The sequence below is a fragment of the Lepus europaeus genome, chromosome 6 (assembly GCF_033115175.1).
Source record: "Lepus europaeus isolate LE1 chromosome 6, mLepTim1.pri, whole genome shotgun sequence".
In the NCBI taxonomy this organism is placed as follows: Eukaryota; Metazoa; Chordata; class Mammalia; order Lagomorpha; family Leporidae; genus Lepus; species Lepus europaeus.
The window spans coordinates 13,768,079-13,781,818 of record NC_084832.1 but is presented as its reverse complement, the minus strand read 5'-3'; the positions used below and the strand labels follow the sequence as shown (position 1 = coordinate 13,781,818).

The 13,740-nt window shown below is 42.9% G+C and overlaps 1 protein-coding gene across 7 annotated transcripts in view; it reads right to left on the bottom strand.

Moving 5' to 3' along the window:
* Window positions 1-13,740, bottom strand: part of DOCK9 (dedicator of cytokinesis 9) — a 325,663-nt gene that overhangs the window by 100,354 nt on the left and 211,569 nt on the right. For all 7 annotated transcript variants that reach the window (XM_062193991.1, XM_062193993.1, XM_062193997.1 and 4 more), the window contains exons 16-23: window positions 7,310-7,389; window positions 7,038-7,225; window positions 6,829-6,894; window positions 4,370-4,462; window positions 2,941-3,064; window positions 2,443-2,564; window positions 972-1,058; window positions 550-639 (exon numbers count right to left, since the gene is read on the bottom strand). In XM_062193991.1, coding sequence (XP_062049975.1) covers window positions 550-639; window positions 972-1,058; window positions 2,443-2,564; window positions 2,941-3,064; window positions 4,370-4,462; window positions 6,829-6,894; window positions 7,038-7,225; window positions 7,310-7,389 — 850 coding nt within the window. The remainder of the gene's footprint in view (window positions 1-549; window positions 640-971; window positions 1,059-2,442; window positions 2,565-2,940; window positions 3,065-4,369; window positions 4,463-6,828; window positions 6,895-7,037; window positions 7,226-7,309; window positions 7,390-13,740) is intronic.

The following is a 13,740-nucleotide window of genomic DNA, read 5'->3' as shown; positions in this document are numbered from 1 at the left end:
AATCATGGGGTAGATGAAATCTCCCAGACAAACCCCACCTCCTTGTCAATGCTCAGCAACTCCAGGAACCTCCCCAACCCCTGCACAACGCTGGGAATGGGGATGTATACTACTTCCTGGTTTCACTCACTCACTGGCATGCAGTTCCCATGTTTAAATTAACTCCCACAAAAAACTAGAAGTTCCTTAGGATTAGGAGTAAAGTCATTGCTGCTTCTGTAGCCATCACTGTGCTTGGTACCCAGTGAGCACTCAACAAGGAGGCCTGAGTCAAGGAATTGCTTTTATAGGCACAGGACACAATGTGTTTGACAGATCCCGCATTGAGAAAGGGTACACAGGGCTAGAACAAGGATGGTGGTTGTGCTATTTCTAAGCCTACTTCTTATCATTATCTAAAGCCACAAAGAAAGTGTCAATATGAGGTAGTCCAGGTAAGAGCATCCTTACAGAGATTTCCCAAGATGTAAAAACACTAGTCACTAAACAGAAAACCCAACCTACTCCAAATTCATTTACAAAGGGGCTACTATGCATGATGTCTGATACCTTAAGGTATTTTACAAGTTCATTCCCTAAGGCTTGGGCTCCAGATTCAGTTTTCTGACAGTACTGGAAAAAATTGTGTAAATGCTGATCCTAGGGGCAGAAAAGAAAAAAGTCTATTAGTACACATGCTGTGGAAATAGGAATATTTACTCCTTGCAGCATTCATATTTTTTAAGACTATAAAACTAGTCACATAAAAATGACAACATAAAAATTGCCCAACAAAACAGGAAAATAGTTGAAAAATGTTACTCAGACTAGCCATTCATATCAGTACATATGAGTACAATATATGCATTTTCTTTCTTCAAAAAAAAACGTTATACTTCAAGGTATATTCACATAACATATCAGGGTTTTCTATGTAAAAGAAAGTGCAAACCCAGAGCAGCCACTGGCAGTTTCAATGGGACAGCACGTACCTGAGTATACACTGTAGAAACCAGATGAGTAGAAACTTTCAACAGTGGCTTGGCTCCATCTACCCATTTAATTTCTGGACCATAATGCTGAAAAAATATAGAGGGGGGAAAAGTGCCAACAGATTAGCTATTTCTGCTTTCCAACAAGACCTTCACTGAGGGTACTAACCAGAGGCTGCAGGCCCAAAGAGCTGCGATAACTCAGTCTATTGTGGCCCACAGCAGGAAGGCAGCCAAAACTCATTTCTGCCCACTTTCTTCCCTCTAAGTACAACACCGTTTTTTTAAACTGGGTTTTCTGGATTATCTTCTATGTTTAGTCACAGCTATGTGCATTACTCTCCACTTGAGATGGGAAGAATCTTGTTTAATTAGTAGCTTACCCAGACTTGCATTGAGGATTCTGAAAGGGATGGTAGAAGGTACCACACAAAGCACACCTGGCACAAGCCAGGGGCTGATCATCTGTGTTGTTTTAACTTCTGAAACTTCCATTTGTTTTTTCATTTTACACTAAGAATTACAACTGAAAGTTTTATGGATTTTCCTTCTTTTGGAATATCTTAACTATCTACAACATGATTCCGTATTTGGTATTATTAAAATACAAAGAAACATTAAGAGAACAGACCCGGGACTGGCACTGTGGCGTAGAAGTCCAAGCTTCCACCTGTAGTGCCGGCATTCCATATGGGTGCCGGTTCAAGCCCAGCTGCTCCATCCGGCTCCCTGCTAATGTGCCTGGGAAAGCAGAAGAAGATGACCCAAGTACTTAGGCCCCTGTGACCACACAGGAGGCCCAGAAGAAGCTCCAGGCTTCTGGCTTTGGCCTGGTCCACCTGGCTGTTGCAAGCACTTGGGGACTGAACCTACAGATGGAAGATCTCTGTCTCTCTCTCTCCTTCTATTTCTGTATCTCTGCTTTTTATATAAATAAATAAATATTTTAAAAATAATTACATGATTCTTAAAAAAAACAGCCCTTATCTAGATGTTATAAAATTGAAGCCTAAAAAATTTAAGCTGGTTAAAAATATTACTGGAAAAGTCAGAAAATTCAGGCTTTTACAAATCAGAAAAGTTTTGGAATGTGCTGCCACAAAGGTCAGAGATTTGCTTGCTAGACTTATATTAAGCCGGAAGAAAATTCCTAATCCTTTGCATGTTACTAAGAATTCATCTTTATTCGAGTAGAGCTAAACTGTGGAGACAGACTTACCTTGATCCAGTATCTTTGTATCTCTATTACCCTGTTGAGGCACTGCTAGTTCAGGGCTTATAAAATACCTACATATTTCTGACAATGTGATAATTGTTACCAGCACTGACTTCTAAGGGCTTAAAGTTACTTGATAACTTTAATGCTGGGACAGGAAAACATACTGTGTACTTTTGTTGTGTTATTTTTGTTTTAGACATTCAATAATGTTTTCTGAAGGATCTGGGATAAAACAATGTCAAAATCCTATACCCTGCCCATTCCGAGCTCCTGGTAGCCAAGGTAGCCAGACGGAAGGTTAGCTGAGACAGGGATGTGTTGCTCGTTGGTCACCACCCTTCCATCTTTCAGGAGAGGAAGCCAGGAATATCCAACTGTTGAAAACAAAAAACAAAATAAAAAAAACTCATTGTAAATTTTTGAAAACTTATGAAAGAAAGGCAATATAAAACTGTCTTGAGCTTTAAGAACTATTAGTATCAATCAGAGTAAGACATCTGAAAGGTCCTAAATACAATCTGTAGAACATTGTCTACAATGTACTTTAGCCTGTTGGGGATTGGAATTCTAAAATTCTCCTTGATAAAAACTTACTTATGCAATCCAGGCACGCTACCTGCAAACCTCATCTAAAAATTCCTCTACAAAAGCATGCAAATTCAAAATCAAAATACAACAGAAACAAAGTGCAATTTAAGAACTTAATATGTAAATTATTTTTCAAAATCAAGAAGCAATGAAATTCCAAACCTTGTGTTTCAACAACATCCTTTTTCTTTGTGCTTCCTTTACTTGAGTTATCGCAGCTGACATGGAAGAAGGTGAACAGTAAGTGGTGCTTTTCATGGAGCTGGGTGGGCAACTCTATTTTAATCTGCAGAAAAAGAAAAAATAATACTCTTGCTAATACTCCAAACCCTCAAATAGTCCTGGTGAAAGCAGACACATGTGTCACATAATACACAATATGTATCTGTTCTGTTATTAATATTTGCATTCAAACACGTGGTGACTGCAAAGGAAGAAACAGATTCTGAATCCACTGACCAGAAACAGAACTGATGGGTATTTCAGTTCCAGGAAGAATTGGAAAACACATGATAGTAAGTACGACATTACCTTAACACAGCAAAGGAGTGAAATGCCAGGGTGGAGAATTTCAAAGTTGGACTGAGGGGCAGGTACTACAGTGTAGCAGTTTAAGTTACGGCTTGAGATGCCCTTATCACAGTGCTGCTTTGAGTTCTGGCTTCTAATCCAGCTTCCTGTCAATGTCTCTGGGAAGGTAGTGGATGAGGACCCAAGTACTTGGGTGCCTGACGCCCATGTGGGAGACCCAAATGGAGTTCCTAGCTCCTGGGTTTGGCCTGCTCCAGCCCTGGCTGTAGTGAGCATTTGGGGGAGTGAACCAATGCATGGAAGATCCCTCTCTCTCTTTCTCTGTCACTCTGCCTTTCAAATAAATCTTTTTAAAAATCAAGGTAAGATTCATATAGTACTTTTAATGAACTAACTCTATGTAAGCAGACTCAATGATAAAAAAGTAAGATTCTGAGGTCCAACAACTATACATAAATAACAAAAATATAAATCAGGAAGAAAACAAGGCTGGAGCTGTGGTGCAGCAGGTTCATCAGTATTCCATAGGGTGCTAGCTCAAATCCTGGCTGCTCTACTTCCAATGTAGCTCCCTGCTAACGTGCCTGGGAAAGCAGTGGAAGAGGGCTGAGCAGTTGCCCAACTTGGGTCCCTGCGATCCACATGGGAGACCCAGATGGAATTCCAGGCTCCTGGCTGCAGCTTGGCACAGCCCCAGATGTTGTGGCCATTTGGGGAGTGAACCAGTGGATGGAAGATCTCTCTCCATAACTTTGCCAGTCAAATAAATAAATTAATAACTATTTTTGAAAGAGAGAGCTAGATTACTAATTATGGGAGTAACAGTCACATCTTTCTCTGTATTATCTGCATTTTCCAAGATTTTATTTTTTAACAATGGATGTGTTACTTTTATAATTAGAAAAGAGATATGTAAACAAATGCCTTTAACATTCAGCTCAATCACTGTGATTTCAGTATACTATGTAGCTTCTCTTGAATTTTGCTTTTACCAAGCAAATAATTGGGATTTTCTCATAAAACTGGTCAAATTGCATCTTTCCAATAAAACACCACTTACCTCATCATAAAATTCTGGGTTTTGCTGATGGTGTAAAACTGCAGCAAAGGCGCTTCTTGTGAACACTGGTCCGCCAGGTCTTCCATAAATGCACTACAATAAAGTTAACAAAGGCAAACTCAGCTGTGTTGTCAAGAAAGCAGTGTTTTGGGGGCGGTGCTGCAGTGTAGTAGGTTAAGCCTCTGCCTGTGGCACTGGCATCCCATCGGTCATGCCAGTTTGAGTCCTGGCTCCTCCACTTCCTAGCCGGTTCCCTGTTGATGTCCTGGGAGAGCAGTGGAAGATGGTGCAAGTGCTTGGGCCCCTGCACCTGCATGGGAGTCTCAGAGGAAACTCCTGCTCCTGGCTTCAGATCGGTGCAGCTCCGGCCATTTGGAAAGTGAACCAGAAGATGGAAGACCTCTGTTTCCCCCCCCCCCCCCCCCGCCGTCTGTCTGTAACTCTGTCTCTCAAAGAAATAAATATATCTTTAAAAAAAAAAAAGGAAAGGAGGGGAGGGGAGGGGGGAGGGAGGGAAGGAGGGAGGGAGGGAGAAAGGAAGGAAGGAAGGAAGGATGGACGGACGGACGGACGCATTGTTTCTACAGCTTACACTTAACCACTACAGATGGATTGCGTCTGCCTACAGACTCCTGTCCTGCAAGCTCCCTCACTGCTGGGTCCAGCCACCTTCCAGCTCACCCCCAGGCCTGCTTGTCTGCTGCCCTTCCCCCTCTCCATGTCCTAACTCTGGACAACACCTTGCTCATCTAACTGCTCTCTCCGAATGAAATTTACTTCTGTGTGCACCAAAAAGTTTTTGTGGATCCTTCAACAAATCATTAACTCCTTCCCCTGTGTCCTCCCAGCATTTTTCTATGCTTATCCAAAAGCTATTTCAGTATCTTCCATGTGCCATGACTGTCTTTCCCACTATACCATGAAGTATATTCATTTTTGTATTTCTGTCTCCTTCCCTTCTTGGGAACTTATTTTCACACAGTTACAGCAAAGAAATTGGGCTCTGAAGTCAAACTACCTGGCTGGAATCTCACTAATGTATGACTCTACATGCTTTAATTTCTTTTACGATTTTCTTTGTTTACTTGAAAGTCAGAGTTACACTGGGGCCAGCACCGTGGCTCACTTGGTTAATCCTCCGCATGTGGCGCCAGCATCCTATATGGGCACCGGGTTCTAGTCCTGGTTGCTCCTCTTCCAGTCCAGCTCTCTGCTCTGGCCCAGGAGGGCAGTGGAGGATGGCCTAAGTGCGTGGGCCACTGCACCCACATGGGAGACCAGGATGAAGCACCTGGCTCCTGATCGAGCAACGCCGGCCGTGGTGGTCATTTGGGGGGTGAATCAACGGAAGGAAGACCTTTCTCTCTGTCTCTCTCTCTACTGTCTATAACCCTACCTGAGGGAGGGAGGGAGGGAGGGAGGGAAGGAGGGAGGGAGGGAGGAAGGAAGACAGAAGGACAGACAGACAGAAAGACAGACAGAAAGACAGACAGAAAGAAAAAAAGACAGACAGAAAGAAAGAAAGACAGAAAGACAGACAGAAAGAAAGAAAGAAAGAAAGAAAGACAGACAAGAAGGAAGGAAGGAAGGAAGGAAGGAAGGAAGGAAGTCAGAGTTACACAGAGAGAAGAGAGGTAGAGAGAGAAAGAGAGGTCTTCCATCCACTGGTTCATTCCCCAGATGGCCACAATGGCCGGAGCTGCACCAATCCAAAATCAGGAGCCAAGAGCTTCTTCTGGGTCTCCCACGCGGGTACAGGGGCCCAAGGACTTGGGCCATCCCCTACTGCTTTCCCAGGCAACAGCAGAGAGCTGGATGAGAAGTAAAGCAGCCGGGACTCGAACTGGTGCCCATATGGGATGCTGGCACTGCAGGTGACAGCTTTACCCACTATGCCACAGTACCGGCCCCATGATTTAAATTCTATGTATCAATCTTGTTACACGAAAAATAAAGATTTAACTGTACCCAACTCAAGGACTATTTTTGAGAACCAAAAAAGTTGCAAACATAACTGCAATGCCTGGGGTATGAGTAGCATTCAATAAACTTACTTATAATCCACTACTATCATACTTATTGTACTATAATAAGCATTTAATAAATGTCATCTGTTGATCTTCTTTTATTATTTCTAACACCAATATTAATCACATCAAAATTCTTAGGACCCACACAATCTTGGCTCATGGTTCGTGCAAAATAGGTGATTAATGAATTGGATATGTATAAGAAACTTTCATCCCTGAAAAAAACAAAACAGTCCCCCAGGAGCAATAATTAGTTATTACATATTCTGTAAAGTTCAGCATATGTGGTGATAGGTTATAACATAGTTTTGGTTTGTGTCAATTAAAATGTGCCAAATTGCTTCAGTCACACAATATCATGCAGGTGTTTTCTTAAAATGGAAAAATCAGAATATGCAAGTGAATATCAAAACAAAACGAAAAACAAACCTTTAGGGGTAGAGAATCTTCCTCATCTGATTCTTTGAATTCAATGCAAATAGCAATATTTCTGGCCTGCAGTAATATTTAAAGAAACAGAAGAATAAGAAAAAAGCAACAACAAGTCTGAATATGCAAACGTTTATGAAAGAACATGGGAAGCCAAACCCTAAGGAAGGATTTGACGTCAGGAATGAAACCTCAACGTTCACACTTACCTTGGCAAAAGTCTTTTGACTGTCGAATTTCAAGTACTTGGGATAAACGTAAAGGTGATTGTTGTAGACAGTGTAAGGCTGAGTGTGTTTCGGGATGCAGGGGACAAACTCCTCCACTTCAAATGTGATTGGAACTTTAGCGCAGGCTTCAAATTGCTTCATGGGAATGTAGGATGAGTTAACATAATCTGAAAAGATATTCCAAACAGTCCAAACTGAAGGAAAAACCAAACAAAAGTCCTGTCTGCTTATTACACAGAATTTGCACTTACTAGGAAAGTCTGAGGAAACATTATCAATGGTAATGTCTAGATTGCCTAAAATCACTGGAAGTTTAGCCATCTTCTCAGGTCTACAAACAAAAGAAGAGAAAACCAAACAAGTGTAAGTGGGGTGAACCTTAATCTCCAAATCCTGGAGCAGCACTTCCAAGATATACAGAACGCAAGCCACGAGTAGCCACGTGAACTCAACAGGTACAATTAATTTCAACATTACATTTTATTTAACCCAACAGACCGAATATATTATCATTTCGGTGTATAATCAGAATAATAATGTGTAAGCCTTAAAAAACCCAGATGTGTATTTTACACTGAGAGCACACCTTCTGTACTTCAAGTGCTCAACGGACCCACAAGGCTATTGGACACTGGGTTGTTTGGCACAGGTCTAGAAAGAATACAGTACTCCCCATTATCCATGGGAACCTCTTCCAAGACCCCCAGTGGATTCCTGGAATTGCAGATAGTAAAACTATGTTTTTTACTATACATACATACCTATAATTAATTTTTAAATTAGGTACAGTAAGAGATTAATAGCTAATAATAAAGTAGACTAATTTAACAATATACTGTAATAAAAGTGTCACCATCACTACTTTGGTGCTATTATTAAACAAAATAATGGTTACTTGAACACAAGCACTCTGGTAACGGAGACGGCTACTGAATGTCTGACAGGTGAGACGCTCATACGGCTGGACACACTGGGCAAAGGGATGACTCACGTCCCACAAGGACAGAGCTAGACAGTGTGAGATCGATCCCATCAGGCTACTCAGAAGAATGTGCGATTTAAAACGTATCAATTGTTTATTTCTGGAATTTTTCCACTTAATATTTTCAGGCACTGTCCACTACAGGCAACTGAAATTGCAGAAAGCAAAACCAGAGATAAGGAAAGACCACTGTACCAGCCAAGCAGTTAAAGCATTCTGAACCAGTCCAGCCTCACCAAAATCACCTGACTCAATTAGAATCATCAAAATTCAGAACTCAAACGTCATCTTAGTCTCTTGTGTGTGGCAGACTGCTGGGTGGAGAACAGAAACCCGATCAAAGCACCAGAGCTGTTTGTCCTGGGTCAGACTCAGTCTAGCACAGAATCTCCACTCACATTCCTGACAAGCATGGCTACTGCCTTACCCCCTCCTAGTATCAAGGAAACTTTGGAGAAAGCTGTTTTGACACCAGAAAACTCTTCCTAGTAAGACAGTGAAATCCACCTCCCTGCAATGGACTCCTTGAACGCCCTAGATTCAATGTTTCAATCATGTATACACAGCTACCACATAGCCCCAAATCCTCCATTTTCTCAGCACCTCTGCAACTTCCTCCAGTGCCATTTTTATGCCAGAAGGATGTACATTTAAATCACTGGACTCAGAACTGCATTAGGTCGGGCCCAATGTGGTCCGAGCAGCTCGGGGAGGAGAAGCTGTCTAGTCTTCAGTACCATACCTGTCCACTATTACGGCTCAAATGCTATTACTGTAGAATATTCACATCACTCTAGAGACCCACATTAAATCACCATCACCTAATGTCTCTCAATCTTTTTCTCACATACACACTACATCTAACTATCACACTACATCTCTCTATCCTGTATTTACATGATTACGTTTTTGGAATGCAGAGTAGGATCTTAATTTTTGTCTTGGTGAAATTTCATCTTATGCTTGAGTCACTTCTAGCTGACCAGAATTCTCCTAAATTCAGATTCTAACATCTAATGAAACAGATATTCCTGACTTAGATCATGAAGGCATTTAATCAGCATGTTATATTCTCATGCAAATCACACAGAATAGCGCCAAGCACAGGTTCCTTCTCAAGCCTGTAGAGGTCCACTTCCATCCTGACACTGGCCCATGAATCACACTTGGTAGCATCTGGAGACTCCAGGGGCTGAACAACTTCACACTCATGTGTAACACTTTTCTAGTTTGTTCGTAGGGTATTATAATATTAAATAGATTCTGTCACAGGGTTTTTTTTTTTTTTTCTTTCTTAAACTGCACCAGAATAACAACCCAATCTAAAAGAGCAGAAGTGTGGTTAGATGACTCGCTCAATATGACTCGATTATTCCTAGAAAACAGAATGCCACCACATGAGTCTTCATGAGCCACCTGTTTAATAATTTCTCCTTTAACAGTGCCAAGAAACATCAAGGCTCAGCGGCCAATATATTCCGCATTTGGTTTTGCCTGCATTTTGAAAGGTTCCTACCTCATGTTTTTAAGATTTCTCAAATATTACTGTTATCTATTAAGTAGTCTCACATGTAACTTCTCAGCATATCTTAGAATATTCCTCATCTGACATAAGACCTCCATAAAAATTCTACATTCCTGCCTCCTTATGACTACAGATTATGCTGAGCAGCTCCATCTAACCCATTCTCAGCTCCAAGTTGCAGAATCTCTGCCCCTCAGAGTCCTTCTCTCTTCCCCTGTCTTCTGATTACTCCCGAGTTTAAAAGGCAGTTCTTTGAAATCCTGAGAGATGGAATGGTTGCAAAGACAAGTCAACAATTGCTCACATATTCCGCCTTCAGATAAAAAGATTCTGGCAAGGGATAACCAGGTACAGCCCAGCACTACACTTTGCCTGGCCTCTGTGCCCATTCCAAGAGATGTTTCACACACCCAAGATCCCCTGCTTCTTAGCAGGAGGAGCGACTGCTCCCTCAACAGCCATTTTCTCCGCGTTTCTGGCAGTCTTCAAAGAGCTGAGCATCCGTGACAACAGTGTCAGAGCCCCCCTCAGCTTGACACACAGCTCTGCGGAGCACTGACCCTCAGGCCCAGGGGGGCTTGCACAGGTATGTACTTCCTTGAGAAACACTGAGCGACTCTGCCTCTTTGAGCAACTTAACACTGCAACGGTCCACAAAACATCTCATTATACAAAATCTTGAGGCACCTATGAAGTTGTATATGTTTCTTTGAGTTAGATCTGTTCTATTCATTACCTACAATGCTTCTAATTATAAGTACAAAAAGCAATGCATTTTGGCACTTCCTAGTTATTTACACCTGTGAATGAAGAGGTGCCTTCTTCGTCATTTCTTAAGTCACTGTGACTCCATGCACTTACACATTTTGGAGGGAGGGAGACTTTGCAGCAAGTTTTACTTGCGCAATTTTCACCAGAAATCTCTCTAATGTATTGGGTATTTCTGTGCCTGATGACATTTATTTCTTACTCTGTTCCCTCCCTCTGCTGACAGCTTTTACTTTTAGTTGCTTCCACAGAGGCACTGTGTCTACCCACTTCCAAGCAAAGAAGTGAGCCTGCCTCCATACCACACAGAACACGGGCTTTATGAGCTTTGTGATTATTTTTTTAAAAAATTATTACTTTGATGAGATTAAGACAGAGAGAGAGAGAGAGAGATTGCAAATGAGCACTGTCATCCATTAGTTTACTACCCAAATGCCCATACTGGCAGGGGTTGGGGACATGGGTTTCCGCGGGGCAGGAGAATGAAGCCAAGAGCCAGAAACTCAATCTGTGTCTCCCACGTGGGTGGCAGGGAGCCAGCTCCTCGAGCCATTACCATTGCCTTCCAGGGTCTGCATTAGTAAGAAGCTGGAATCAGCAGCAAGGGCCAGAAATTGAACCCAGGTTCAACGTAGGATGTGGGAATTCTAAAGATTATATCTTTTTTTTTTTTTTAAGATTCATTTATTTATTTGAAAGGCAGAGTTCAGAGAAGCAAAGGCAAAAAGAGAGAGAGAGAGAGAGAGGTCTTTCACCTGCTGGTTCACTCCACAAATGGACACAACAGCCAGAGCTGGGCTGATCTTAAGTCAAGAGCCAGGAGCTTCTTCCAGGTCTCCCACATGGGTGCAGGGACCCAAGGACTCGGGCCATCTCCTACTGCTTTCCTAGGCCATAGCAGAGAGCTGGATCAAAAGTGGAGCCGGGACTCAAACCAGCACCCATAGGGTATACTGACACTGCATCTTTACCTGCTATGCCACAGGGCCATCCCCTAAAACTAATATTTTAACCATTAGGCCAAAAAGTGACCCCTAAGTTTTTAAAAATAATCTTAAACTTTAATTCAAATATTTATGGTTTGGGGGCAGATGGTTGGCACAGCAGTTAAAGCCATCCCTTGGGATGATAACAGTCCATATCAGAGTACATGGGCATGAGTCCTGGCTACCCTGTCTCATCCAGCGTCCTGCTAATGTGCACCCTGGAAGGTATCAGATGATGACTGAAGCCACCCACGTGGGAGACCTGGACTGACTTCAAGGCTCCTAGCTTCACCCTCAGCCTACCCTGGCCGATGTGGGCATTTGGGGAGTGAACCAGCAGATGGGAGATTTCTCATTCTGCCCCTCAATAAAATGAGAATAAATTTTTTAAAAAAATTTAGGCTTAAAGTTTTGTGTTGAAGTAGGCTTACTGGATATCAAAATTTCACATACAAGAAAAAGCTCTACTTTTTTTAAATGAATTTCCAAAGGGGTGCTGCTGGTGGCGGTGGAGGCAGCAGGGGTGGTGGTTTGGTTACACAGCAAACTCTCTCGTAACTGGGATTCATGGTTGTTTCTAGTGCTAAAATCAAAAATGCATTCCATATATACCTATGTGCACTCTATATATACCCACATTCTATGCAAAGCTTATAGAGTAGCACTTGAACATGGAAACCCATCTTGAAATTGTGTCAATTAAGTAAGTGAGCAATACAAATAGATAGGAATATATGTAGGATGTCTGCCATTTGGGCAGGCTCCTGTCTGTGTGTGAACGCAGCAGTGAGCTCAAACTCTCCTCTCAGGAAAAGGAAAAGTGTTTCTCTTCCCATTGCCCAGGTGTTCCCGGTACCTCAACTATTCAAACAGCAGAAGGGGAACGGTGTCGCCCCACCCCCACAGACATGCTGTTCTTCCCTAAGTGTTTCTGCAGCTGGGGCCTCCTTCCCCACTTCCTGTACTGGCAGGACCATTAAAATGATTGACTGGCAAAACAGGCATACCTGGTTCTGTGGTTCATTTTGTAAAAGAATTTATTCCCTAAAAGCTTTGGTGTCACATTAAAAAAGACACTGAAATATAACTGAAAAAAATTGAGATTTTTTTTTTGTTTGCTTGCTTAAGCAAAAATCATGTAACTTTTATCTACGGGAAAATTCAGGATTTCTAAAGTGCTCAGGATGTGCTTTTTTTTTTTTTTTTTTTTTTGGACAGGCAGAGTGGAAAGTTAGAGAGACAGAGAGAAAGGTCTTTCTTTGCCGTTGGTTCATCCTCCAATGGCCGCTGTGGCCAGCGCACCATGCTGATCCAAAGGCAGGAGCCAGGTGCTTCTCCTGGTCTACCATGCAGGTGCAGGGCCCAAGGACCTGGGCCATCCTCCACTGCACTCCCAGGCCACAGCAGAGAGCTGGCCTGGAAGAGGGGCAACTGGGACAGAATCTGGTGCCCCGACCAGGACTAGAACCCGATGTGCCAGCGCTGCAAGGCGGAGGATTAGCCTGTGGAGCCACGGCGCCAGCCAGGATGTGCTTTAATATGCACCACACTCAGCACATTACAAACAAGCTATGACTCTTGTCCTCAACAACAACAACAAAAAAAAGCCTTAGTAGTCACTGTCAACTATTGATGACATACAATGACACTTTCAGAGAGTATGTACAAATCTCCACCAGAAGGCAGAGCATCTAGATCTACTGGGACGGAACAGGAATGGGACCAAAGTTGGTGGTGGGAGGAATCACGCTAACATGCCTTGTCACTTATTCCCCACCACAGTTCTAGGAGGCAGGAGCTATAATGATCTTTCCCTAAAATTAGAAGAGGAGAGGGATGGGCATTTGGCCTAGTGGTTAAGACACCACTTGGGAAGCCTGTATCCCTTCTAGAATGTTTGAGTCCATGAGCTGCCTCCAGCTCCTGACTGTAGTCTCCTGCTGATGCTGACCCTGATGGGCAGCAATGATTCAGGGGTCCAAGTAATCGGGCACCCTGCCAACCAACTGCAAGATCTGGATTGAGCTCCTGGCTCCTGGCTCCATTATGGGCATTTGGGGAGTAAACCAGCAGATGGGAACTCTGTGTGCATGTATGTGATGGGGGTGGTGTGGGAGGAGGAGGAGGAGGAGGAGGAGAGACTCAGGCAGAAAAGTCAAGCAACCTGCCCAGGTTTCCCAGCATGTCAGTGAGCTACAGATTGGGCTTTGAAGGATGAGTACAACCTTCCCAGAGAGACAAAAGAAAAGTGGGCAATGTATATGCAGTAAGTACCTGTGATCTATGCATTGCTTGAAGGGGCAGGTAGGGAACACAGGGCAGCAGACAGAAAAGCTTGGAGGAATGAGGGTCCACCATGGGTTTACAGAAAATCATGTAGTCCCCATGACTTGGGTTCCGCATAACCAGGATGAAATGGGG